The sequence below is a fragment of the Phocoena phocoena genome, chromosome 15 (assembly GCF_963924675.1).
Source record: "Phocoena phocoena chromosome 15, mPhoPho1.1, whole genome shotgun sequence".
NCBI classification, from domain to species: domain Eukaryota; kingdom Metazoa; phylum Chordata; class Mammalia; order Artiodactyla; family Phocoenidae; genus Phocoena; species Phocoena phocoena.
The window spans coordinates 15,441,370-15,468,983 of NC_089233.1; the positions used below are offsets into that span (position 1 = coordinate 15,441,370).

A 27,614-nucleotide genomic window follows, 5' to 3' on the forward strand; every position below is an offset into this window, starting at 1 on the left:
CCTGAGCCCCGACTCCTGGACTCCGGAGGACTGAGCCCCCACCGGAACTGGGCCCCGACTTGCACCTGGTGTGTGGGGTTAGACGGAGCGAGATGGAGTAAAATGTTCTGAGCACAACTGGCCGTGTGTGTGTGACGTGAAATGACGCCCATCCGCTCTGGGCCTCTCCCTCCCACCTCCAAAGTCCAGAGCCACTGGCAGAACTTACTTTATTAAAAAAATGACGAAACAGGTCTGTACATATTTACAGGCTGGGGTGCAAGGAGGCACGGGTCCAGCAGCAGGGGCACAGGCACAGGACACTCACTTCTTGGAGAGTTTGACTTGCTTGTGCTTGGGGGGTGCCCACTTGAGGCAGACAGAGTCCACTGTGGGGAGAAGAGGCATGAGAGGCAAGACTGGGCCTCCGGGCCCGGCCGCTCGCAGTGGCTGCTCTGCCCTGGGCCCAGACCAGGTTTCACCTCGAGGTGAGAACAGGGGCAGACTGGGTCCTGGGGAGGGGGCTGCCCCAGGCTTCGGTCCTGGGAGCTGGTCAGACTGGTTGGGGATCCGATGACAGCAAAACAGAGGCCTTGGCTCACGGCAGTCCTTACATCTACCGTCCGCGCGCGCGTGCGCGCGCGCGCGCGCGCGCGCACACACACACACACACACACACACACACACACACACACACACACACACACACCCTGGGCAGACTCCACCCACCTGTTATGGGTGGTTTCTTATACTGGGCACTTTTGAGGTGTTCTTCCACCAGCTTGGGTGTGACACAGATCACATGCTGGCCCTTCCAGTACTTGACCATGTTGAGGGACTGGAGGGTGCTGATGATGTCATTCTGGGTGATGCTCGTCATCTGGCTGCAGAAAGGGATTAGAGCAGATGCTGGAGAGAGCTCCCTTGTGGGATTTGGCTGGGACAGCAAAAGGGGACAAGGAGACAGTTTGACAGCATCACGGCCAATCTTAGGAGAGTCCTTCCCTCTTGAGGGTTCCAGGTGCCTCCCTTACCTAAGGTCCTTGATGGACAGTGTGCCCCGGAAGTCTCGCAGGATCTCCAGAAGGACCCAGGACCAGTAGCTGCGGTAGCTGAGCTTGCCCAGGTCAGACAGTGGCTTCTCAGGGGAGCCTACTGTGCTCTCCAGCTTGGACAGCTCATAACCTGGCAACAGTGGAAATGAGGAAACTGAGGACCCACCCTGCCCTGGCACCCCTCACCACAGCTGCCTTTCCTGGACAGGCCGGGAACCACTCACTGAAAGCAATGAGGAACTTTCCATAGCCACGGCGCTGGTAGGGGGGCAGGGTCAGGATGCAGGCCACGTTGTTCCCATCTGGTGACTCCTTTTCCTGTAGGGGTGGGTGGTCAGGACCTTTGCGGAGGCTCAGCCCCTGCTTCAGGTTCATTCTCCCCCTCTCCCTCAACCCGGGCTTCCCAACCCAGCACCTTCGAGAAATAGCCGACGATGTGGGCTCCCTGCCTGTCCACCTCGGTCAAAATGTAAAAGACGAATGGCTCCACGTCGAAGTACAATGTCTTGTGGTCCAGGAAAAGCTTGGCCAGCAGACACAGGTTCTGACAGTAAATCTGAGGGGTCGCGAGGTGGAAGCAGGCTCAGGGAGCAGGCGTAACTCCTCCGCCTCGCCCCATGGAGGCCTGGGCAGGAGCTGCCACCCTGCCCTGCAAGTGCCAGACTCCAGACAGCAGCCAGTGCCAGCACGGTGAGAAGTGGGATCCTCACCAGAACAGTCATGTTTAGAATTGGAAGGAGTCTTAGAGTCACGTTCTGATGGATGGGGAAACTGAAAATCAGAGAGCTATGAGCACTCAAGGAGGTAACGGCAGAGCTGGACCAATCACGGCTACCGCTTCTGAGCGCTGAAGAGGAGCTCAATCTTCACAGACACGAACTCTTCTGTTTCAGGTCAGGAAACAAGCTCAGAGGAGACAGTGGCTCGCTCAAGGTCCCATGGCTGGTGAGCACTAGAGCAGGATTCAACCTGCTATATGAGTTCTGACTGTTCACAGCTGTGTCCTCAGCACCTAGCTCAAGGCTAAGCGTGAAGCTGAGAGCTTGGTAAATGTCTGCTGAATGGACGACCCTCGAGCCTGACTGCAGCCTGAGCTGTCTGCCCATTCAGCCACACCGGGACAGAGACCAATGCCAGGAGGGCCAGTGGGACCTGGAGGTTGGCTTCATGGCAGAGATCAAGGACACCTTTTACATCCACCCTCGTTGGATTCAACAGTTGTGTGAACCCAGCGCTGCTAGACCCATTTTGCTTAGGAGGCAATGGAGGCTCTGGGGGGCGGCAGAGGGGGGTGCTTGCCTGAGGACCCAAAGCTGGAGAAGGCAGAACTGGGAAGAACACCCAGGTCTCCTGCTGGGGCCCCTCCTGCCGCTCCCAGCCCCATTCATGCTCAGGAGGGCAGAGCAGGGGGCTCTGGTGGGGCTAAGATTTCACAAGCTACTTATCATAAGGCTGACAGAGGCCCATGTTTACTAAACCCTATTCGATGCCAGGGACTGTGCTAAGTACTTGACTTTGCTGTCTCATTTACTCCACTAACAAAGCTGTTAGTTAACTATTAGCATGACTCCTGTCTTAAAGATGAGGAAACAGGAACAAAGGACCTTAAGTAACTTGTCCAAGGTCAGCTAGGAAGTGACGGGGCGATTTGAAGCCAGGAGCCACTCAGACGCCAGGCCTCTGCGTCTTACACTCCACTGGACTTGCCCAGGAGACCTTCCCAGACTGACCAGGCAAGGGTCAAGTTCTCAACACAGCAAAGCAGGCCCCAAAGGCCCCACCCTGCCGCAATGCCTCAATGAAGTCCTTCAGGAACAAGGAACTTAGCGGTCTGGGCCACAGAGCTCTCCCAGCAGGAAACCTCACAAACAGCAGTTCACACCCAGGAAAAACAAACACCTTTTCTTCAGGCAGAAAGAGAAAGCAGTTTTTAAGAACAGCCTGAGGCAAGACAGTCTCCACTCTGGGTCCCAAATCGCCTGAACCTAAGCCACCCCAAGCCACCCCATCAGAAGGCAAGGCCTCAGGGAGAGAAGGGAAACCCAGAACTCGAGGCTGGCACCACAGGGCCACGAGTTGACTATGCACCAACCTCAGGCCGAGTGCCAGGCTGAGCACCAGCCCGCAGTCCTCTTCGCACACTGAGGCCGGCCTCTACCCTTTGGCGCCGGTGAGATCGTGAGATCGTCGGGAGGTGCCCAGCGTGTCCCCCCCACCTGTCACAGTGCCTCCCCCCGGGGCTCACCTTGTGGTCTTTGCCGTCCACCTCGTACACAGAGATGTTGCTTTTGCGGTAGATCTCCTTCCCCGGGGGCTGCCGCCACTGGCACTGGCCCTGGGGGTGGGGACGGGCAGGGGGAGGCACAGGCATGAGGCCCCAAGGCTCCCCGCTAGGTGCCCCATCCCGCCCTGTATGGCCTGCAGCAGGCCTCTGCTTCTCTTCACCTGGAGACCCCGGGCCCCACCCTGTACCTACATCGAGTAATACTCCCAACCATCTGAGGAGACGGGTGCTATTCTACCGATGGAGAAACCGAGGCACAGTAACTGGCTCAAGCATCACACAGCGAGACGGTTTTAAGTCCAGCTCAGCCTGGCTCTGGAGGACTCTGGAGGGCCGGCACCCAGGACAAGGGCATTTCCCAAACCACATACATTTGCCTCAGTGTCTCTACCCTGTGGGAAACACGCCACTGCCCTGCCCCAGCAGGTCCTGCATGCGGATTAAAGCTTCCTGTCTGTCCGCACCTCACGGTCCCACGGCTCGGAGCTGTGCTTACTTCCTCTTTTCCACAGGGGAACCTGGCTCTGGACTGGCCTTGATAAACATGTGCTGAGGGCAAGGGACCCCAGAAGGTCCCCATTCCACAGAAGAGGAAACTGGGGTCTGGGGAGGGTCAGCAAGTTGGCCAGGGTCACTCCAGCAAAGGCAGAGTCAGGCCTGGAATCCAGGTCTCTCCAGCCGGGGCAGCTTTTCCTTGGACTCAACTGCTCTGGACCTTGCCTAGTGCCGCTGCCTCAGCCGGCCCTCAGCCTCTATGCCCACCACCACATTCACCAGGCCCGGCCCGGCCCAGCCTCACCAAGTGGAAGCGGTAGCTCTTTTCGTATTTCATGTACTTGAGGCAGTACTCGCAGAGCCAGAGTTTGGGCTGTTTCCCATAGTCTTCAGGGAACGGGGAGAAGTACCAGGCGTCGATTTCGTAGTTCCCGATGTGGATCTTGTCCACGTACTTCACCTTGGTGATCTGTGGGCGAGGTGGGAGTGAAGGGCAGGGGGTGGCTCGGTCGGGGCAAGGGATGCTGTAGGGAAGGGGTACCCCCAGTTAGGACCCACTCCCCTACTTACCGCCTCATGTTCCTTCTCCAAGGCTGCTGTTGTGGGGTCCATCTCTGCATAGGTCTGAGTGAGAAAGAGCAGTGGACACAGGTGAACAGAAGTGGAGGTCAGGCCATGCCTCCCATCCCAGAACCCAGCACTTCCCGCCTGTCTAGCAAACCTGTTTCACCTGGTTTCGGAGCCGACTGGTCCAAGTTCCTCTCCCATCTGCCCACCCACCCATACATCCCAGACACTCCTGATGCCCAAGTTTGGACCTTTTGCCTGATGAACAGGGCTAGGATCAGGAGGCCTGGTTCCAGTTCTTGGGCTGGTAAGAGCTTCAGCTGTACAACGCGGTCAATCCAGCTCTGCCACAGTTGTTGTGAGACAGATGACATAATGGGCCTGGTCTTCCGCTTCCACAGCAGGAACTGGTGCGGACACTCCGGTGTGCCTGGACCTCTTTCCTGCCCATGGGACTGCTCCCGGAGGCCCCTCCCACAGGCACATCAGGCTCTAGGTGTCCAGAAAGGAACTCAACCTTTCCTCCCTGCAAACCTGGTCATCCTCCTGGGTTCCCCATCTCACTAGGATCACCTTCAGTCCAACTACCCCAGACCAATAAGAGGCCAGCTCTCAAGACTCCTCCTCCTCTCTCAGCCTGGCATCCGAATAATGGCCACGTCCTGTTGGCGCTACCTCCTTGTCATCTCTGGAACCGGTTCCTCTGTCCCACACCAAATAGCCACTGCCACCGTCTCAGGTCTGGATAGTTGACGAGGCCTCTGTAAATTCCCAGCCCCCAGTCTCAGTCCCCTCAGATCTGCTCTGCTATCAACACTCCTGTTGCTGGCCTCCATGCTTTTGCACATGCAGTTCCCTCCACCCTGAATGTCCTTCCCTCTCTTACGGCTGCCAGAAAATGCTTACTCAGCCTGGCACCGAGCACGAGCCAGGCAAGTGCATGATGAGGCAGAGCTTGGCGAGTGATCACGTGTAATTGTTTTTGCCATGCTCTCCCTGTCCTTCAAGGCCCAGCACCCTGGGAAGGTGTGGTCAACAATCCTCCAGGAGGCCTGACTGCATTCTTCCGATGCAGAATACATCCGTTCCCAAGTCAGGAATTCAGTGGTCAACAACAGTACCCTCCGACTCCCCCTTCTTGGTTTCCCCCATTTTCCAAGTCTTTGGAAGGCAGGGACTACAAGTCAGGTGGCACTCACAGCCCATCTTGTTCCTAGGCCAGATGCTGAAGGAGGAACCAAGTCCAGCCTGACAGTGGACGCAGTTAGGCCTATGACCTACACCAGAGTAGATGGCAGCCTTGCCCTGTAGTTCAGAAGGGAGAAGGAGCCAGTCTTTTACCCAGAACCCCTTCCACAAAGCACTTTGCCTGGATGGCCTCATTTAACCCTTTTGGCAACGCTGAGATACAATGTTCTTACTTATGTTTTACAGAGAAGTAAACAGGCAGGGAGAGGCGAAGCCACTGGCCCTTGGGGACTAGCCAGCTGCCATTTATTCCAAGTACTAAGCACTTACGTCGTAGGCATTACTCAGAACAAGCCTGAGATGGGAATCCTCACTCTCTCCACTGCACGGAAGAGGAAACTGAGGCACAGAGAGGTAAGCTCACAGAACTGGCACCCAGGACAGCTGGGCATGGGCCCCTCGCCTGTCCAACTCCACACCTAACCCCTGCAAAGATGAGGGAAGGATGATTTTCCTCCTCACGTGCCTCTTTAAAACACATTTCCCAACTCATACAACACAATTCTCCTCTGTAAATGCATTAAAGAATTACAAAAACACTACTTTCCGTAAATGCTGCAGTTTATTTAGAATTAAACATTAATTAGGCTCTGGAGAACCTTGCTGATCGTTAACTCGCTGTTGCTCGTTCTTTGATTTTAGCCCCACTGGCCCACTGTCAACCACCCCGCTGCCTGCCAGCTTACAGGTGCATCTTTGCGACTTAATGCGCCAGTGCAACCCGGCTGGGGAGCTGAGAAAACCTGAGATCTGAGCTGTCCGGTAAAGTAGTCACTAGCCACAAGTGGCCACCTAAATTTAAGTTCATTACATTCAGATAAAACTTAATTCTTGGGACTTCCCTGGTGGTCCAGTGGTAAAGAAGCCGCTTTTCAATGCAGGGGACACGGGTTCGATCCCTGGTTAGGGAACTAAGATCCCACATGCCGTGCAGCACAGCCAAAAAAAAAATCTTTTAATAAAATTAAAAAATTTAGTTCCTACTCACACGAAACCCATTTCAAGTGCTCAAGATCCACACGTGGGTAGTGGCTACTGTTTCGGACAGCACAGAGGCAGAACATTTCCATTTATCACAGGACATTCATTTGGACCGTGCTGCCTTAGATGGTGAGAGATCTTTTTCTTTGGCCACGCCACATGGCTTGCAGGATCTTAGTTCCTGACCAGGGACTGAACCCGGGTGATGACAGTGAAAGTGCCGAGTCCTAACCATCGGACTGCCAGGGAATTCCCAGTGAGAGATCTTTCTAATTCAGGTATTTCAATTTTTTTTTATCACAGCACTGTAAACCAACTGGCAAGTTTGTGTATATACATATATATATATTTGTATGTGAGATAGAAGCTTCTTAAAACAATACTTACCTTTAATAAACTGCAATGCACTATGGTACTTTCTACCTTGTCCTAGTTCTTCCATTTTTTTTTTTTTTGAAATTTACATGGTCACAACCCACTGAACTAATTTGGCAATCTACTAACAGCCCCACAGTTTGCAAACCATTGCTGCTAAGCCCAGGACGAGCACTCAGAAGGATGGACTGGCACTGGTTGAAAATAATGAACGTCTGGGCACCTTGAGAGCTCCATAAATCCTCCTCTTGTGTGCACAGCCCATCTCACAAATCCAGAAACTAAGATTCAGAGTGGGAGGATAGAAACCCCCCAGGGCAGGCTAGCTTCGTGAAAAGAACCCAAGTTTTGGAATAAAGTGGCAGGAATTTCTGGCATGTTTCAAAGAGCTTGTGCCCCAAAGTAGGACAATCTAGTTGGCCAATCTAATTCCTAACTGGATTCCTAAAACTACCTGTGCCTCCCTTGTAAACTGGGGATATAATGCTTACCTCACAGAGTTGCTGTGAAACTTCAGTGAGGTCATATACTGAAATACTTAGCCTAATACTGTGGTTCACAAGCCTATAAATGTTTGCCATTATTACTCTAATCTCAACCCACCCTTTTATTAGCTGTGTGATCTTGGGCATGTTACTTAACCTCTCTCAGCCTGCTTCCTGTTTTCCTCAGTAAAAACTAATTATCCCTGTGGTGTTGAGTTGTTAGGGAGGATCTGATAAGCTTATACAGGCACAACACTCAGCACAATGCTTGGTAATAGCAAGTGCCCCAAATCACTCATTCTCTTCCTCCCCTTTGGACTTCAGGTCCATCTGTCAATGTGGCACAGCCAAGAGCGGGCACGAAAGGTGCAAGAGGCCTGAGTTCCAGTCCCAGCTGTGTCATTTCCTTGCCACGAGACTGTAGCCAAGCTCTCACCCTCTCTGAGCCTCAGTTTTCTCATCTGTGAAGAATACCTGGGAAGAAATAGATAAGAGTCCCCTACACACTGTAGGAGCTTAAGAAATGGGAGCTGCTGTGGTTTTGGTACCGGGACCCAAGGGAGTCAGCAGAGGCAGCTGAGCCTCCTGCGGCCCCGGGGAAGGGGAGGGGCCCGGACCTTCTGCACGTGGTTGATCTCATCATGCTTGCGCTTTTGGTTGCGAGTGATCTTTCGCTCAGGCTGCTCGGCCAGCTCGCTGAGGTACTTCTCTGAGTTCTTCTGCACGGCATCCTTCACTGTCTTGGTCAACGCCAGCCGGTTCTTGTCAACCCATTCGTCCAGTCGCCGGTTAACTGTGAGGATGGGCCATGAGAGTGCTGCCCTTCCACCCCACCCCCCCCAGACCTGGATACCCCAAGTCACTCACAGCCCACATAGTGTACATAGAATTCCTCTCGGCCCTCCTGATCGTTCACTCGAGACTGGATCACTTCAGCAGAATCTGTGAAGGGAAAAGGCTAGGATCACCAGGAAAGAAAACAGGGCTGGAACAACAGTGATCCTTCACACTGAGGAGCAGTTTCCCAGATCCTGTGGCCAATTGTACGCTAACCTCACCTGTTCACATCTGCCACTCCCTTCAATCACTGTCTGAGGTGGGCCAGATTGGGCTGTTATTCTTATTTTAGAGACGAGGAAACTGAGGCTTACCCAGGGTCACCTATTTGAAAAGTAATAAGAGCAAATACTTAACTGAATTTAAGTCTGGCTCCAAATTCAATGTTTCTTTTACTATACTCAGTCGTTCATTTGTTCAGGGGTCATGAGGGCTAGCTGTGGAATCAGACGGCCCCACTTCCTAGCTATATTTAACTGAACAAGTTATTTTGGCTTTCTGAGCCTCAGCACCTTCATCTGTAAAATAAGGATAACCGTGCCCACCTCAAACGGTGAATTAATGGCTCTAAAACTTTCAATGACAGACACCCGACCATTGGATAAATGAGGAAGGCAACCACTGCGTGTCTGGCCCTGTGCTGGGTTGCTGCTGAATACAATAATGGATCACGAGCAGTCCTGACCTCCGGAAGTTCCCACTTTGATAGAAGACAGACAGATAGTCAAAGACAACATAATGGTACATATACTATAGCTCAGGTATGAAGAAAATGTTGCATTTCTTCATACAGAAAGGGAACATACAGAAGGGAACGACTCAATCTGCCTGAAGGGAGTCAAGAATGGCATCACAAGGGATATGATGCTAAAAGGATGACTGGGGCTAGCCAGCTAAACAAGGAGAAAGGGAAAAAAGGGCATTCCAAGCAGAGGGCACAGGCGGTAAAAGGCATATGGCCTTCAGAGCACACAGTGTGGTCTGGTCTGGCAATGGCCTTTACTAAGGGTGCTGGAAAACAGAGAGGTTACAAAAATGAATGCCATTCTCAGGAACTTGGGGTTTATTTTGGAAATGAGGCAAAGCAATAGAAGGGAGGGGAAGCTCGCTTTTGTGTTCTGGTAGGTCCTCTCCCCTGGCGGCTGCAGGGGATGGATGGAAGGGGGGAGTCACAGAGACAAGGGAGACCATTGAGGAAGGATGTTAACAAGAAAAGGGAATGAAGCCTAAGACTGGGCAAGGAAGTGGACTGGGAGCGCTACACACATTAGGACGAACTTGGCGAACGCCCAACTCGCAGGGGGCTGTAGGCGGCGCCCGGGCAAGTCCGAAAGTCCGCGTTCTCCTCCCTCAGGCCCCGCCCCCGCCCTTAAACCCCGCCCCCTGGCCCTGGGTCCCGCCCTCACGCCAGGTGCTATCCGGCCGCCGGCACAGGTACGTTTCTCCGATCTCCACGGTGACTTCTGGCTCGCCACGCGCCGGGGTCGGCGGAGAGACGCGGCCCGGGGACGGGGAGGTCCCCTCGACCGCCACATTCTCGCCGGGCCCGGGTTCGCCCTCCCCCGCGACCCCTGAAGTCGCTGCCGCAATCGCCGCAGCTCCTCCCTGCGCCGCCATCGCTGTAGTGGAAGTGACGCCAGAATACAGCGCCGCGCAGGGCCTTTAGCTCCGGGTCAGCGACTCGTGGCGGAGGCCGCGGCCGGCTGGAGGGGGGAGGGGGGGTCTGTGACGTGGCAGGAGCTCATTGGCTCGTGCGACGGTTTCCGCGGCGCTGGGCCCGATTGACGTGGACTGTGCCTGTTGCCTTGGAGTTGTTTTTCGTTTGGAACTATGGCTGCACCCTAGAGTTGAAGAGAGGAAAAAGGCTTTCCTGATGTGATGCCTCAGCTCGATCTTTTTAAAGGTCCGGGTGCCTGATCAGGGGGCGCTGCCCCCACTCGACCGGGGCAGAGCCAAAGCAGCCTCCCTGGATGCCTGGCTTTGGGGCGATGAACTTGGGATTAGCACCCATCCCCGTGCCGCCCACTTCCGCCTGCCAAATACGGGTCTCCCGTCTGTGAAGACTGAAGAAACTGCCTTCCTTGTTGAGAGTGGGAAAAGGACAGTTGGGGTGGGGGAAGCAGGACGGATGTGTGTCCTAGGACAGCCAATAAATCACTCTCACAGAATCAAGCCTTTGTAAAGAAAGGACCAGGTCCCCTAAACAGAAACTAGCCAAAGGCAGTGGACATAATGGAGAGCATCTGGGGCTTATTGAGTGAGGAATCCTGGGTTCTGCCCCTTCACTGGGGAAGTTGTACAAGTATGTCCATTCCCAGAGTGTCGTTAAAGGTTTAACTGTACAAGTCATATAACTGTAAAAAGGTTGAACCATATACTTATCTCTTATGTATACAAAACAAGTGTACTGCACAATACCAGACAGGGTAGGTGCTCAAACATTCCCTTTGGCCTCTCTTAATCATCTTTGATTTATAATTTGGTTATTGGGCTTAGAAACAATTCTAAGAGGGATGTAATGCTCAAGCCCTAAGGATGAGGTTATAGATCGGGAAATGTCTAAGTATTTGTGAGGGATGGTAGTGGGAAGTGCTAGTAACTTGGCTTTTGGGGAATGAAGGAGTTTGGGGGGAGCAGTAAATGCCAGTTCTCTGGCAGCATATGAAACAGAAAAAATAAAAATCAGGCAAGAGAAAAATATTAAAAACTGTAGTACCTTTTCCCACTCTCCACCCACCCCTAGAACTATGTAGATGATTCACCCAGATCCCCTAGAATCTTTCTGTTGCTTCTTTGTGCTCATATTTCCTTTGATGGGCTTTCAAAAGCCAGCACCAGAGGCTTGTTTGGCAAACTGCCCCTCAGGCTAATAGAGCTATTTTGCCTCAGAAGAGATGAAAACAGAAGTTCTTAGCCAGCGAGTTTTAAGTACCTCCCCAACCCCATTCAAATAGGGACATTAAACAAATGATTGTCCAGTGGAGGAGTCCATCACTGACTGTGGAGCTTAGCTCTCTTGCCTGGCCTCCTGCCCTTCCCTTGCCCACTTCCCCTACTCCCTTCTGGGAGCACTTTCTCAACAAATCACTCAGACACAAATCCTCCTTTTAATCCCAACCTGAAACATCCCTTCCTAGCTTAAAACCCTTCCATGGGTCCCCGCTGCCTCCAGGATAAAACCCATGCTTCTTCACTGTAAATTCAAGGTCTTTCACCCTGACTGCCACCTACCTCTCCAGTCTCACCCCCCTCTGCCCTGCAGCCAGCAGGATTTTCAGCCTGGCAAGTCCCTATGGTTTCCCACCACCAGAAACTATTCCTGTCTCCCCTCAGTGCCCCACCTCCATCAGCAGTTCCACCAAGCAGGCCTTCAGGCCTTCTCCTTCCCTGGCAAGATAGGCGGTCACCTCACCACCTGCTCCCTGGAGTCCTTTCCTTTTGCCCTCCCTACCAGGACCCCACTGTCCTCTGGGGCCTGTCAGAGCACAATCTGGTGTGTTCCTTTCCTTGGCAACAGCAAGCACAGCTGGCAGACAGTATTTTTAATCTTACTCAGGTTCAGGAATCAGGTGGCTTGGAAAGTTGCCTAGTCTGGTGACCTACACCTCCGCAACCTGTGACTGCTGGGAAGGGAAGAGTCAGAACTGAGGCCTAAAGGTGGGCCAACCCGGGCCTTCAATATTGTCTGGGAGCCAGAAACATTTGGTAAATGAAATAAATGAAAGGTCTTTGCACAAACTGCCCAAGTCATCCCCACTCCCGCCAAATGTAACATGCAAGCGACTCGGGGCCAGTTCCATTCCTGGTCTGCCAGGCTGTGAGGACAGAGACTGGAACATGAACTAGTTAAACCCAAGGGCCCAGGGGACCTGAATGGGGGCAGAAACAAAGGCTCACCTGCCCTGCCCACACACGGGGCCCAAGAGGGCATTCAAAATGTGAACTTTAATAACAAACAGCAGGTCAGAGTGGGGGTTCCCCAGGAACAAGAATGACGGAGCTGGTGCTGGAGACCCCAAGGGTCCCCACTTCATCCCCTCTAAGGCCTGGAGGCAGGGAAGCAGTGGACCCCATCGAGGAGGAGGGGAGGTGCCTGGCTCCACGTAAGTCCATCTGCTTGGGGCCCTAAGACCCGAGATGCAGCAGTGTGTAGAGCAGGGTGGCACCCTGCTGGGCCCGGAAGGTCCTGCCAGGGGGTGTGGCCTAGCCTGGGCAGGCAAGCAGGCCAAGGGCTGCAGGGTCAGATGCGGAAGCTTTCCTCCCGGCCATCGATGTGACGGAGCCGCAGGTAGACGTCCGTGCCAATGCCCTGTAGGGACTGCAGCCGAAGGGAACCACCGAGGTACTCCGCGTAGGCCCGCGATGTGGGCAGCCCGAAGCCAAAGCTGGGGGTGGGCAAGGGGACAGAACACGGGCTTCAGAGGCTTGAGTCTCCTGCCCCGCCCCCCCGCCCCTCCATTCTGGCCAGGTGGGGCCTCACCCGTGCATGGGTCCCGACTGGCCGCCACTGTGCAGGTCCAGGTGGCCGAAGAGGGGGCTGATCCGGGGGTCCTGGGTGCTGGCCTCAGCTGTGGTGAAGTGGTAGTCCATAACCCGATCCAGGTCTTTGTGAGCGATTCCCCCGCCCCGGTCTGAAATCCTGGCAGGATGACGACGACGGGTTTGGCTCAGCTTTGGTGGGGCTCACTACCTCCCCAAGTAGACAGTGCTAAGTCGAGCTTCCTTTCGCTTCCATGCAGACATGGAATGTGGTCACCTAGACTCTTGGGCCTTGTTTTTTTAAGCTATGTTTCTCCACCCTTACCTCTGCCACTAACTGCTTATACTTCCTCATAGGACTTGACGTTTATTCTCAGACCAGCACCGCAGACTGTTTATTTCTGACTCTTTTCCCACTCTGGGCCCCTCAGCTGCTGACAAGGACAGGGCCCTGGGGCCCACAGCTGGCCCCAGATCCACTCATGTCCAGCTCATGGCAATCTCAGGACTGGAGAATATCCTGTCCAACCAGAAACTAAATCTCAGACTGGGGCAGGTACTGGCTTGAGATCATCCAGCCAATCAGAAACAGTGCCCGGAACCCCCATGCATCCCACCCCAACTCCCACCCAGGGCAAACCTGATGACGAGATCGATATCATTGTTGGCGATGGTGATGACCACATCTGGGACATTGTAGGGAGTGTCTAGGTGACTCTCCATTGTGGCTCTGTGCAGGGGGCAAAGATCAGTAGGTGGTGGTGCCCCAGCCTCACCCCAGTTCCTGTCTGCCCCCTTCCAATATATCCAGCAGCCCACCTCATGGCATTCTTGAGCAGCTCGGGCAGGATGTAGTCCAGCGGCATCGGGATGAAGGGAAAACGGGCAGCCACATGTCCATTGATGCGGACTCGGGGGGCATTGCCATACTTGTGTTCACACAGGCGTCTGCGGAAAGGAGCAAGGGTTCAGACCTCAACCAGTGGTTATCAACTGGAGGTGATTCTGTCCCCACCCTCCCAGGGAAATTTCACAATCTCAATCTCTAGCCACATTTTTGGCTGTCACAGCTGGAGAATATTACTGGCATCAAGTGAGTAGAAGCCGGGGACTCTTCTGAACATCCTAATAAGCACAGGCCAGCCCCTCACAAAAAAGAATGATCTGGCCCAAAACGTTAACAGTGTCACAGTTGAAAAACCCTGCCCTGGACCATGCCCTGGGCAACGGATCAGACCCAAACCTTCCCTGCCCGAAGACGTCACCCCCTTAGCCATTCTAGCCTCACCTGGCAAAGTCCACCCACTTTTCAATAATCTTCTTTGGTGAGAGGCGAGTGCAGATGATGCCAACAAAGTCGGGCTGGCAGGAGAAAGAAGGTCAGGACCAGGGATCACCTCCACCCACACCGTGGCCACCAAAAGCTTGCAAACTCTAGACTACGGAAGCAGCCCCAAGGCTCTCCCCAGGCCCTCGGCCCGGGTCCCCAGCCCATGGGGGCTCCTGGCTCAGTCCTCTCTGCCCCACTTGACATTCCCAGGTAGGCCTCAGGTCCCCGTGCCCCACCTTGTCCTCATGTAGCGCCAGATGATGTGTAGCCAACATGCGGATCCCAAGCCTTGAAGTCAACGTCTTGTCTAAGAAGTAGCGGACGAGCTTCTCATCCTGTAAAGAGTAGGGGCTCAGAAACCCTGTCCCTGGGACTTCCCTGGTGGCGCAGTGGTTAAGAATCTTTCTGCTAACGCAGGGGACACGGGTTCGATCCCTGGTCTAGGAAGATCCCACATGCCGTGGAGCAACAAAGCCTGTGCGCCACAGCTACCGAACCTGCACTCTAGAGCCCGCGAGCCACAACTACTGAGCCTGCGCACCACAACTACTGAAGCCCGCTCACCTAGAGCCCGTGCTCCGCAACAAGAGAAGCCACCGCAATGAGAAGCCCGTGCACCACAACAAAGAGTAGCCCCCGCTCGCCGCAACTAGAGAAAGCCCGCATGCAGCAACAAAGACCCAACGCAGCCAAAAATAAATAAACAAAAAATAAAAACAAAAACTGTTAAAAAAAAAAAAAAAGACCCTGTGCCCTTCCCAGGCCCTCCCAACAGGCCTGAGCCCCCATTGCACTGCCCCTGACCTCTATGTGCTTCCGGCTCTCACGCAGGCCCTCAGCTAAGAGGGTCACCACATCCTTGTGGTCGTCCAACAGCTGTCGCACCAGCTGGCAGTATTGGGCATCATCCGTCTGGTCCTTGATCTGCAGGCCACAGAGTCATGAGCTTGGATGGTCCAGCCCTGACTTCTCAGCCCCTCACCCTGCCCTGGCCCAGCCCTCACCGGAGGGAAGTCTGTCAGCTTCTGGAAGGCACGGATGTACAACTCGTGCTGCAAGGAAGAGGTGTGGGAATTCACAGGGATGCTGTGGGCACCAGGTAGAGAACAGCCACCTGTGCCCACCTATGGGGATCGCCATCCACCCCAATTCATTTGGTTCAAACCCCATCATGGCCTTTCAAGCCTCCATGAAGGCTTGGGTCCGAGTCCTCTGTGGCCCTGAAACCTTTTGGCAGGTAAGCCTCTACCACTCTGATTCCGTCTCTCCATTTCCCCCATGGGCGGTGGGCACACTGATCTAAGGTCCTCTCTACTAGGGAAACCGACGCCGCCTTGAGGCCACCTTACCACGTGCAGTATGGTGGGGTTGCAGCCAATGATGAAAGGAAGGCTGCGGAAGCCCTTGATACGATGAGCGATCCTCACTGGCAACTCCTGCTGCAAGTACCGGGCACTTTTCTAGAAGAAAAAGAGGAAGGAAGTTAAGGCCAGGGCCTGAGTGGCTGGGTCAGAGCTCCAGGGACCAAGAGAAAAATAGGGGCAGGAATCTTACCAGAAGGTGACTGCCATCCTGAGAGCGGCCTGAATAGAGCATCATGGTCGGAGTGAGACGGACTGAGGGCTGGAGGGGCAGAGGGCCCTTGAGCACTGAATCTCTGACACCCTGCCCCCATCATATTAGCTCCACCCCTTCCCTGGACACCCACTCCAGCTCTGGACCCAGGCCTCACCGCCCTAGCTGCACACCTTCTCCGCTGCCACATCGATGGCCGACTGGTTGTAAAAGGAGGTGACTGTCTTGGAGCGCTCCCGTGCCATCTCCACGTGGTGGGTATCGGTGGCTGATGTGGAGCGGGCCCGGAGAGACAGTGAGGGCCCCAAGAGAGGCCAGAGTGCTGGCCCGCCCCGGGGTCCGCTCCCCAGCACGGAAGCCAGTATCATCGTTTTGCTCTTTTGTCGAACTGGGCGGCCACTAGGGCTGAGGACCGGATAGATGGAGGCGACCCCAAAATGGGGCAAGAAGGGTGTGGGTGGGCAGGGGCACTTCTCTGACTTCAGGGGCGAGAGCCGGTCGAAGATGCTGACAAGCTCAGCCTCCAGGAGCAGCTCCCATCTATAAAGGCGGAAGAAGGGGGAGTTGTAAGGCTCTGAATCCAGGCGCACTATCTTTCCACGTGAGCACTGGTTAGTCAGATTTGGACAATCTCTGCCCACCCCTTCAACCACTTCCCCAAGCACACACAGGCCGACCCTGGATAACCTTGCTTTCCGGGGCTACTATTTTTCAATCTGATGTTCTATCTGGTAGTCTGGAGGGAAGAGGATCCTTAGACCCATCCAGCCCGAAAACCTCAACCCCCGCTCCCTCTGATCCCGGGCACCCTCGTTCAGGGGGCGGGGCTGACCCCTAATCCGGCGCCTTCGGACCCCGGCCGGTGTCTGGCCTGCGTACCTGCGGCACACAGTGTTGTGCACCCCAGGGTCGGCTCCGTTGAAGTAGCGGCTCGGGAGTCCCGGTCTGGTTCCCTCCCTCCGCAGGGTCACTTGGTTCGGCCCGGATCTTCCCCATATGGTAGATGCCAGCCCCCCAGCCCCCCAACCCCAGTCCACGCGCGCTCCAGCAATCCAGAGCAAGGGCGGAGGCGGCGGGCGCGCGCTGCGAAGCCTTCGCGGCACGGTCTGAGCGGGTAGCTCCACTTACCTCGGGGCCGGGGCCAGAGCCAGGGCCGGGTCCGAGAGGAACGGCCCAATAGTCCACCGGCCGGGCTGGCCGAGCCGCTTGCGCCCTCTGCCGCCGTGACGTCACGTGGGCTATGGGCGCCCGGTGCCTCCTGGGAGTTGTAGTTTGGAGCGGAGGACTCGCAACTCGCGCCAGCCCATCGTGGCTGTGTCTCTGCTCCCAGGTCCCCAAATAAATAGCACAGCTCTCTCCACAGGGCTCCCGGAGTTATCTGGTCTCTCTGGGCCTCTGTCTTCTGCTCTATAAAACAGGATCTCTGGGAAAGAAATGCGAGAGGGCGAGAAGACCCTTAGATGCAAAGTGCACAGACCAAACCCTACCTGGATTCCTCCCCTGAGGTCCCGTCCTTCTCCCTTCTAGCTCTTGACTCATTTGTGGGAAACCAGACTGCCTGGTTCAACCCCCAGCTCAGCCACTTACCATCTGGGGCAAGTTACTTAAACTACTCAATACTTCAATTCCCGTATTGGTAAAATGAGGTTGTACCAACCTTGGGGTTGTATGGTCACATGAATTTATATATGTAAAGTGCCCAGAATAGTGCCAGGCGTGGAATTAACACTCTACTAGGTATTATTATTATTAATATTATTACTATTATTGTTACTGAGTCTAAGCTCGCTCTGCTCGCCGCACGACAGGCCATAGGAGACGAGGTGTTGGGCAAGCAATTCAGCAGACCGAGAAGATGGCAGACTAAAGTCTCAAAATAACCAACTTATTGGGGTTTGGATGCCAGTTTCTTTTATAGCACAGAGAGGGGGAGGAGATGAGGAAGTAAAGTAAAAAGGCCATAAGTTTTGCAAATATCACCTGGAATGGCCAGCCTCGGGGAGGGGATGTGTTAATTTCTTCTTTCTTATAGCCACCCAAAGGCAGACAGGGTCCGGATGTTTCCCTGAACAAAGGCACTTTGGTTTAACATTCAGGCAGAAGGGCAGGGTTCCCCGAGGCAGGCCCTTGTGTGTAGACAGTATCCTTTTAGTGAACAAAAGCAGCAGAAAGCAAAGGTTAAAGTAAAAGAAACAGATGGAACATGTAGTCAGATATGGCTCTTCCCTGTTACATTATCATTATTACTAATTAATGCCAGCAACAAACAGTTTAGGTGACTTTTCTGTGCAAGGAGAGGAGATTGGTGTTGAATTAAATAAATAGACCCTTCCCTGCCCTGAAGAGGAAGGCAGACAATTTCCGTGTCATCAGTTGTGCTAAGAGCCACACAGGAAGGTCTGGGAAATTGGTATAGGTGCAGTGTGAGTAGGACTGGGCAGACCTAGGAGCTGGAGTGAGAAGGACATGTCAGGACAGGGAAGAGCCTGGAGCATGTGGAGTCTGGGAGGAGAGGAGCTGAATGAGGTGACCAGAGCCAAATTTTGAAGGATGAGTGTGCATTTGTCCTGAAGTAGTAAGAAGCCACTGAAGAGGGCTTCCCTGGTGGCGCGGTGGTTGAGAATCCACCTGCCAAATGCAGGGGACACAGGTTCCAGCCCTGGTCCGGGAAGATCCCTCGTGCCGTGGAGCAACTAAGCCCGTGCGCCACAACTACTGAGCCTGAGCTCTAGAGCCTGCGAGCCACAACTACTGAGCCCAAGTGCCACAACTACTGAAGCCCGCGATCTACAGCCTGTGCTCCACAACAAGAGAAGCCACCACAATGAGAAGCCCGCGCACCACAACGAAGAGTAACCCCCGCTCGCCGCAACTAGAGAAAGCCCGGCACAGCAACGAAGACTCAACACAGCCAAAAATAAAATCAATTAATTAATTAATTAAAAAAAAAAAGAAGCCACTGAAGGGTTTTAACTAGATAGATCTGCTTCTTAGACAGAATGCTCTGGCGGTAGTGATTGGGACCAGTGAGACCAAACGAAGAGAGACCAGTGAAAAGACAGTTTTTCCAAGCAGGCGATGATGGGAGAGAGACTTTTCAGTGTGTGTTTGTGCGTACTTATACTGACAAGATTTTTCTTCACCATGGTTATGTATTTTCTAAATAGTTTAAAATTTTAAAGCAAAGGGGTAAGTGAAGCAGGCGATATTTTGGAGTTTTTGGGGGGGGTTGTTTTGTTTTGTTTTTGAAAATTTTTTTTCTTTTTTGGCTGAGCCATGCGGCTTGAGGGATCTTAGTTCCCAGATCAGGGACTGAACCCCGGCCCTCGGCAGTGAAAGCATGGAGTCCTAACCACTGGACCACCGAGGAATTCCCTGGAGCTGTCTTTAAACTTCAGCAGAGGTGGGACCCTTCACCACCGGCTGGCCTGCCTGAGGGACTGGGGGAAAGTCTGCACAGATCATGAGGAAGGGGCTCCCTGAGTCTCTGGATTTTCTCTTCGCCCCTCATCCCCACACCATTCCCACCCTTTCTTTTCCCGCATCCCGGCAATACCCTGGAGTGAAACTGGGAGCACGCTCAGCTCTGGAGGTGGCTGGAGGCAGGCAGGGCTTGAGCCAGCGTTAAAAGGGAGAGGGGAGGGTGCTCCCGCTGGGAAGGCCGAAGTGCGCAGAGAAGCAAAAGATGGCTTGAAGCATGCCGGATCCCGGCGCTCACGTGGCCGTGGCGTGGCCGGCAGTGCATTTGACCCTGCGCGCTGGACCAGCCCGGCCGGGACTCGCTGCTACCTCCCGGCGGTGGAGGTTGGACTTGCACCCCAAGAGTCCACCTTCCCGTTGGTCAGGCGCTCTTCTAAGAGATTCACATGTGTTCGTTTCATCTTCATAACGAACCTCTGAGGTAATGTGATTATCCTCATTTTACAGATGGGGCAACAGAGACCCAGAAAGATTGAACGACTCCTCCGTCCCCTCTTTCCGTTCCGTCTTCACCCCCCATAATCATGGCAACAGCCACACTGGCCCACCTGTTTTTCCCTCAACATACCAGGCACGTTCCACCTCTCACTAGCTGTGCCCTCTGCCTGGAACACCCTTTCCCTAGATTTCCACATAGCTTAATCCCTCACCTCCTGTAAGCTTTTGCCCAAATGTCAGCTGAATGAAGCCCAACCTGATCACCCTATTTAAAATTGCAACCACCCCCATTCCCCTCACACTGCTTTACTCTTATTTATTTATTTGTTTATTTGGCCGCGCTGTGTGGCTTTTGGGCTCTTAGTTCCCTGGGATTGAACCCTGGCCCCAGGCAGTGAAAGCACCAAGTCCTAATCACTGGACAGCCAGGGAATTCCTTCTGCTTTACTCTTTATTTTATCCGTAGCATGTATCACTGACAGCATACTATATACTTATGTATTTATCATAGTAATTGCTCAGTTTTTTTCCTAAAATGTAAGCCCACAGTATGAATATTTGTCTGCTATACTGATTTATCCTGTGCCCCTAACACAGTCCCTGGCACATAACAGGTGATCAATAAACATTTATTAAATAAATGGAAGAAATATTGGGCTTTCTTCTTGAGCTATTGAAAGGCAGAGTGACAAAACTACATCTTTTAATTTTTGATAAAGAGGTACTTTGACTGCTGTATGGAGAATGTATCTTAGGGTAAGAGACAAATATATCTGAGAGACCAAAGATGAGGCTACTGCATTTATCTAGGTGGGAGGTGATGATGGTTTGGGTCAAGGTAGTGGTCTGCATAGATTATAGGGAATGAGAGAGTGGTCCACGAGGAGTGGCTTGGGTGGACTGGGGGGGGCATGGTTAAAATGGGAACCCCAGAGAAGGGCCAGGTTTGGGGAAGGTAAGAAGCTCAGTTTGGGGTGCATTGCACTGCATCTGATTGGCCTGTGAGACATACATATGGTGATGTCCAAGAAGTGTTTCTGCTCTGGGGTGTGGAGCCCAGGAAAGAGATCTGGGCTCAGGTCAGCTTTCAGAAGCTGTGACCTGTAAGGAGTAAGGGAAGACATCGGTGGAAACAATGTTGCCTCATGTGGCAGTCTGTGTTTCCCAAAGATGCCCCGCCCCATATGCCCACATGAATTTCTTAGAATATGACTTTGACACTTCTCACATCAAGAGGTGGAGTTCTGTGTTCCTTCCCATTAGAGCTAAGCGAATTTGTGATTACAGTGGAAGGGCTACTATATGATGACTTATGAAGCTAGATCATAAAAGATGATGCAGCTTCCACTTAGCTCCCTGGAGAGCTTTTACTGGAGTCCTGAGTTACCACGTAAGCAGTCTGATCGCCCTGTATTAATTGTCCATTGTTGTGTGACAAATTACCCTCAAAATATAGCAGCTCAAAACAATAAACGTTTATTATCTCACACAGTTTCTTTGGGTCAGGAATTTGGGAGCAGCTGAGCTGGTGGTTCTGGTTCAGGGTTGCTTATGAGGTTGCAGTCAAGATGTTGCCCGATGGTCCAGTGGTTCGGACTCTTCGCTTTCACTGCAAGGGCCTGGGTTCGATCCCTCGTCAAGGAACTAAAATCCCATAAGCTGCACGGGTGCCGCCAAAAACAAACAAACAAACAAAAACATGTTGCCTAAAACTACAGTCACATGAAGTCTTGACTGATGCTAGAGAATCCACTTCCAGGGTGGCTCTCTCACATGCCTAGCAAGTTAGTGCTGGTTGTTGACAGGAAGCCTCAGTTTCTCACTAAGTGGACCTCTCCTTAGGGCTGCTTGAGTGTCCTCATAACATGGCAACTGGCTTCACCCAGAGTTAGTGATCTAAGAGAGAGCAAAATGGAAGCCACAATATCCTAATGACTTAACTGCCAAAGTCACAAACCATCATTTCTGTATTATCCTACTGGGTCAGATCAGCCCTATTTCATGTGGGAAGAAACTACACAATGTTATGAATCCCAGGAGGTGGAAATCATTGAAGACAACTTTGGAAACTGGCTATTGTAGCCTGGAGTCTGCCATGCTGTGAGGAAGCCCAAACTAGTGCCTACGGAGAGGCTACAGGGATTCACGAATAGCCCCTGAGATGCAAGAAGAGAGAGAGAGGCCAGGTTATCAGCCTCCCATCATTCCAGCATTCCAGTTAGCCAGCATCTGACCACAGTTATGTGAGCCAGAACTACCCAGCCAAAATTCTCGTACTGAATGCCTAACCCCTAAAAACTGAGAGAAAATAAAATGATTGTTTTTCTCTTAAGTCATTATTTTTGTGGTGATTTATGTGAATCCTCGATGATTCCCACCTCCCGATATTTATATCCCACTGTAGTCTCTTCCCACATTGAACAGGGCTGACCTGATAGAATAGGATAAATGACAATATGAGACTTTCAAGGCTAAGTCATAAAGATACTGTGGTTTCCACCTTGCTCCCTCTTAGATGACTCATTCAGGGGGAAGTCAGTCATGGATATAGGAACACTCCAGAAAACTGTGGAAAGAAGTGAGAAACTGGTCTAAGTCTTAGTCCTCTGTATTAGTTTCCTATTGTTTCTATAACAAACTACCACAAACTTAGTGACTCAAAACAACAGGAATTTTGACTTCCCTGGTGGTCCAGTGGTTAAGACTCCACCCTTCAAATGCAGGGGTCGCAGGTTTGATCTCTAGTCAGGGAACTAAGATCCTGCAAGCCACATGGCTGGGCCAAAAAAAAAAAAAAAAAATTTCCTCTCTGGAGGCTCTAGGGGAGAATCCATTTCTTCAACTTTTCTTGCTACTACAGGCCACCCACATTCCCTAGCTCATGACACCCTTTCTCCATCTTCAAAGCCAGCAACACTGCATCTCTTTGTGATTTTCTTCTATAGTCACACCTTCCTCTGAATCTCTTCTTCTGCTGCCCCTTTTCACTTTTAAGGACCCTTGTGATTACATTGGATCCATAGGATAATCTGTTTTAAAATCAGCAGATGAGTAGCCTTAATTCCATCTGCAACCTTTAATTCCCATTTGCTACGTAAACTAACATGTTCACAGGTCCCAGGAATTAGGACACCGACATCTTTAGGAGCCATTATTCCACTGGCCACATTGTCTGGAAGAAAAGGAATGGGCCTGAGAAGGAGCAGCCAGAGAAGGAAGGGGGCCATCAGGAGAGTGAAATACCACAGAAGCCAGAGGAAGACAAGAGTTCCCAGGAAGGAGTGCCCAACAGTGATTAATACTGTTGGGAGGCCAAGCATGGTAAGAACTGAAAGATATGCATTGAATTTAGCATCCTGGTGACACTAGCCGTAAGTTGTCAGGGGAGTATTGGGGGCAGGAGCTAGTTTATGGTGTGCTGGGCAGCAAGGAAGAGGTGAGGAAGTAAAAGCTGCGAGTGGAGTGTAAAACCTTCCAAAAAACTTGATTGTAAAGGGATATTTGTTGCAACTTCTAAAATGGGGAAAAGTTTCAATGCAAATGGGAAGGAAGGGGAAGTATAGGTGAGAGGGGTCATCAATAGATGCTATGTCTGTGAAGTGGGGAGCTCAGCTAGCCCACCAAAGGCTTGGAAAGGAGGGACTGTTGGGTTGATCTGGGCTCAGGTTTCGCCAGGTGGCGCCACAATAGAACAAAGGTTAGGGTACTGTCAAGGGTATGGCGGAGGTGATGGAGCTGGGCGTGTGGGGGAGAGACGGAGAGAGAGAGATCGGCCAGCAGGAGGCGCTGGGGCAGCAGGAGGGAATGGCTGGGCAAACTAGGCGGGTTGGAGGTTATAGTCCTAATAATGTCTGAGATAGTAATTTCAGGGAAAACGCGTGGCTCTTGATCGGATCGCAGTATTCGCTGGATTCCCCGATTCGCTGGTCTCTAGTTCATGGATGTTGCAAAGTTAGAGCAGGGCTTGGGCTAGAGTAAACTCTATATACTGTTAGCCCGGTTAATAAAATTTTTAAAACTCCGGAGACTCCATTACCCTTGAGGCATTGCGGCCACCCCGACTACAATTCCCATCATGCCTGGCAGGCCGTCAAATCAGTAAGTACCCACGTCCCTTAATCCGGTTTTCCAGTCCCAGCATTCCTCAGCAGTTTTAGTACCCAGGCAGCACTCCTGCCAAATCCTAGGAACAGCCAATTGGATCAGGGAGTGTGAGACCAACAGACCAGTCACCCAGCCAGACGGGCGGGAGAGAGCGTGGCCAAATCCGGCCCCGCCCCTGCTCCGTGGCTGGTTCCCTTCCGGCTGGCGCCTCCGGCGATACCAGAAGACATGGGCAATACCTGGCGGAGTCCTGGGTGGGTGCGGCTGGCGCTCTGCCTCGCGGGCTTAGGACTCTCTCTCTACGCGCTGCACGTGAAGGCGGCGCGCGCCCGGGACCGGGATTACCGCGCGCTCTGCGACGTGGGCACCGCCATCAGCTGTTCGCGCGTCTTCTCTTCCAGGTGCGTGCGCGAGTGAAGCCTTGGGGGACCCGCTGCTCGTAGGAGCGGTGCATGGGGACCAGGTGTGCATGGCGACCAGGTTGCCAGATGAATCTGGGATTGGGGTGCCCGGGGACCGGGCGCACGAAGCCGGACTGCTCAAGGGGACGTTGCCTGGCGAGACGGGTGTGTCCGAGACAGGAGTGTGGAGTAGAGGGGTCAGATAGTGCTGGGGACTGGGGTTATTCGAGTGAGAGTGCCCGTGAGTCCTGATGACAAGGAATAAGTGACCGGGCAGGACGGGGAGGTGGGGTCGAGTGTAGGGACTGATTATGGTCTTAAGGATGGCTTTGCCTGGGGACAAGGTGGCCAGGTCTGGCTATGCTTGAGGGTCTAGGTTAGTGGGATGACCTAAAACAGAATAGGGGAGAGGGTGGCCAGGGCGCTGGAGATTTAGGGATCCAGGGCAGAAAGATTCTGCCCTGGTTTCCCAGTCTCTGGTAACTCTGTAAAGCAAGGTGAAGGGTTGTACTCACCTTGCTATGTTAAGACTTATTGAAGGTCTAGGATGAAAAGGGGAGCCTATGGGGGAGCCATGGCCTGGTGTGACCTGGGGATGGGGGAGGATAGGGGCAGTGACATGGAATCCTGTCCTGGCCAAAGAAAGGCTGTTCCTGGAGGCCATTGACCCTTGGACTCATGTGGGGGTTGGGGGAAGGGCTAGAAGGGGAAGGACAGCCCAGATGGCTTCTTGGAAATAACCCTCCCAGGATAAGGCCCATGGCACTCAGTTGACACTCCTAACCTGGGCCCTCCCCTCCACCAGGTGGGGCCGGGGCTTCGGACTGGTGGAACATGTGCTGGGCAAGGACAGCGTCCTCAATCAATCCAACAGCATATTCGGTTGCATCTTCTACACACTACAGTTGTTGTTAGGTGAGCGGCCCTACGCTCTCATGATAGGCCCCTTCCTGTCTTGGCCACCCCAGCCCCATCCCTTGCAATCTTGGTGACCCAGACATCTGATGGCCAACTGCTCATCACTGAGCACCTGGGAGGTGGGAACCTAAAGGAGTCTTTACTGTCAGAGCCAGAAGGGCCCTTAGAGACTTCATAGGAGCCCAGTTTTCTGGAAAAGACTCAGAAGTTCCTTTCTGGGGGAAAACCAAGGGTTGCTTATCTTTCATCTCATGTAGAGCTCAGCAGGAAAATTCACTATTAGGGTGCCAGGGATCATTGAACAGATAGGAGAACCAAGGCCTTGGCGGAGCCTGTCACAGCCTCTCATTTTAGAGACTCTTCCCCAGTAGCCCCTGCCATCTGGGTGGCACCATGGAGTCATGGCGTGTTCTAGAGGTAGCTAGTCCTGAAGCCCATGCCTGAAGCCCATGCCTGACCCTTTTCTGCCTTGCAGGTTGCCTACAGGGCCGCTGGGCATCTGTCCTGCTGGTGTTGAGTTCCCTGGTGTCTCTAGCTGGTTCTGTCTACCTGGCCTGGATCCTGTTCTTCGTGCTCTATGATTTCTGCATTGTTTGCATCACCACCTATGCCATCAATGTGGGCCTGATGGTGCTGAGCTTCCGGGAGGTCCAGGAACCCCAGGGCAAGGTCAAGAGGCACTGAGCCCTCACCCCAAGCCAGGCTGACCTCATCTGCTCTGCTTTGGCTTGTGATCTTTGCCCAAGGAGGCTACATCTGGATCCTTAGAAGAGTCTGCAACCTGCCCCTGCCATACTCCCACACAGGACAATGGACCAAACATGCCACACTGTTTCCTTCACCTTAGTGCCTCTGCCTCTGTCCCCAAAGACTGGTTTCCAAAGTTCCTGCTATTGCCCAAGGAGGGATGGTTCAGAGCAATAAAATTCCTTAAATAAATTAGCCAAATCTGAGCCATCTGTCTGCCAGGGACCTTAGTGTTGGGGCTTTCCCAGTCTTTCCTCCTCTGGGACAGGAAGATATGAGTCAGAATGAGAGTGGAGGGCCTGCTGGGAAGGGTAGTTAGTCTCTTCTCCAGTATGTGGAGTCAGCAAGACCTGGGGTGCCATCAGCCCCCACTCCCAGGAAATGGGCTGGCAGCTTGTCCCTCCTACCCACAGAAGCCAGGCCTTGTCTTCTGGGACAGCCAAGCATGTGAGATCTGCCTTTCTGGTTCTATGCAGGCTTGCTGGGAAGTTCTTCCTGTAGTCTAACCTAACCCCTCCAGCTGCCTTATCTACCACCCCAAGCCAGTCTTGGCAGCCCTGGAGAGCCAGGTACAGGTTGTGTTTTTGTTTTGTTTTTCCCAGTATGTACTAAGCACTTATCCACATGTGACTCACTGTTTAAGACCCTGACATGTCAACTCTTTTAATCCTTATATCAATTGTATGAGGTAGGTATTATTCTTACAGTCAGCCCTTGGTATCCACAGGAGATTGGTTCTGAGACTCATCGACCCACCCTCAAAACAAAATCCGAGGATGCTCAAGTCCCTTATATAAAAGGGCATAGGGAATTCCCTGGCCGTTCAGTGGTTAGGACTTGGAACTTTCACTGCCGTGGGCCCAGGTTCAATTCTTGGTAGGGGAACTAAGATCCCACTGCAAGCTGCGCGGCGCAGCCAAAAACAAATAAATAAGTAATTAGTTAAAATGGCGCAGTATTTGCGTACAACCTACACATACCCTCCCATATACTTTAAGATATACTTTTTTTTTTTTTTTTTTTTTTTTTTTTTTTTAAGATATACTTTTAAGTCATCTCTAGATTACTTATACTATTTAATACAATGTAAATAGTTGTAGATACAATGTGAATGCTAGGTAGCTAGTTGTTGGTAAGCAGTAAACTCAAGTTTTGTTTTTTGGAACTTTCTGGATTTTTTTCTTTTTTTTTTTTGGATCTGCAGTTGGTTGAATCTGCAGATGTGGAACCTGTGGATACAGAGGGCTGACTGTATATCTTGATGAGGGGATTGAGGTTCAGAGAGGCTAAGTAATTTGCCCAAGATCACACAGCTAGTTTGGGGGAGGGGGTTAGGGAGCCCTCAGGACTTGAAGTCACCAGGGCCATATGGCTCTGGTGTCTATGTTCTTTTTTTTTTTAGATGTTGGGGGTAGGAGTTTATTAATTAATTAATTTATTTTTGCTGTGTTGTGTCTTCGTTTCTGTGCAAGGGCTTTCTCTAGTTGTGGCAAGCGGGGGCCACTCTTCATTGCGGTGCGCGGGCCTCTCACTATCGCGGCCTCTCTTGTTGCGGAGCACAGGCTCCAGATGCGCAGGCTCAGTAGTTGTGGCTCACGGGCCTAGTTGCTCCATGGCATGTGGGATCCTCCCAGACCAGGGCTCAAACCCGTGTCCCCTGCATTAGCAGGCAGATTCTCAACCACTGCGCCACCAGGGAAGCCCCTGGTGTCTATGTTCTTAACCAGAGCCACAGCTGCCTCTGGGTTGGGGTCAGGGTCCCTGAACAGTCTGGTCTGTTCTGAGTTAGAAGTCAGGAAGAGGAAAAGGATGCATCCTGAGTGTTCCTCCCTCCTA

At 52.7% G+C, this 27,614-nt stretch overlaps 3 protein-coding genes across 5 annotated transcripts; 1 reads left to right on the forward strand and 2 right to left on the reverse strand.

Annotated features, from left to right (window-relative positions):
* Positions 1 to 191: 191 nt before the first annotated feature.
* On the reverse strand, positions 192 to 9,935 carry KAT8 (lysine acetyltransferase 8). The gene is made up of 11 exons (XM_065892915.1): positions 9,713 to 9,935; positions 8,337 to 8,411; positions 8,087 to 8,262; positions 4,384 to 4,437; positions 4,118 to 4,282; positions 3,280 to 3,369; positions 1,450 to 1,590; positions 1,259 to 1,352; positions 1,014 to 1,164; positions 709 to 863; positions 192 to 368 (listed from the first exon to the last, which is right to left on the reverse strand). The coding sequence occupies exons 1-11, from the start codon at positions 9,921 to 9,923 to the stop codon at positions 304 to 306; spliced, it is 1,377 nt and encodes a 458-aa protein (XP_065748987.1). The 5' UTR covers positions 9,924 to 9,935; the 3' UTR covers positions 192 to 303.
* Positions 9,936 to 12,232: 2,297 nt separating this feature from the next.
* On the reverse strand, positions 12,233 to 16,888 carry BCKDK (branched chain keto acid dehydrogenase kinase). 2 transcript variants are annotated; one of them, XM_065892916.1, is made up of 12 exons: positions 16,827 to 16,888; positions 15,864 to 16,230; positions 15,670 to 15,738; positions 15,465 to 15,575; positions 15,120 to 15,167; positions 14,920 to 15,039; positions 14,352 to 14,450; positions 14,074 to 14,147; positions 13,605 to 13,733; positions 13,426 to 13,515; positions 12,787 to 12,945; positions 12,233 to 12,691 (listed from the first exon to the last, which is right to left on the reverse strand). In XM_065892916.1, exons 2-12 carry the CDS (start codon positions 16,056 to 16,058, stop codon positions 12,547 to 12,549), a joined length of 1,239 nt encoding a protein of 412 aa, XP_065748988.1. In that variant the 5' UTR covers positions 16,059 to 16,230; positions 16,827 to 16,888; the 3' UTR covers positions 12,233 to 12,546. The 2 variants fall into 2 exon arrangements, with proteins under 2 accessions (XP_065748988.1, XP_065748989.1); XM_065892917.1 differs by lacking the exons at positions 12,233 to 12,691; positions 13,426 to 13,515; positions 16,827 to 16,888 and having other exon boundaries at positions 12,783 to 12,945; positions 15,864 to 16,058.
* Positions 16,889 to 23,891: 7,003 nt separating this feature from the next.
* On the forward strand, positions 23,892 to 25,975 carry VKORC1 (vitamin K epoxide reductase complex subunit 1). 2 transcript variants are annotated; one of them, XM_065892920.1, is made up of 3 exons: positions 23,892 to 24,113; positions 24,919 to 25,028; positions 25,507 to 25,975. In XM_065892920.1, the coding sequence occupies exons 1-3, from the start codon at positions 23,941 to 23,943 to the stop codon at positions 25,713 to 25,715; spliced, it is 492 nt and encodes a 163-aa protein (XP_065748992.1). In that variant the 5' UTR covers positions 23,892 to 23,940; the 3' UTR covers positions 25,716 to 25,975. The 2 variants fall into 2 exon arrangements, with proteins under 2 accessions (XP_065748992.1, XP_065748993.1); XM_065892921.1 differs by lacking the exon at positions 24,919 to 25,028 and having other exon boundaries at positions 23,941 to 24,113; positions 25,507 to 25,612.
* Positions 25,976 to 27,614: the final 1,639 nt, after the last annotated feature.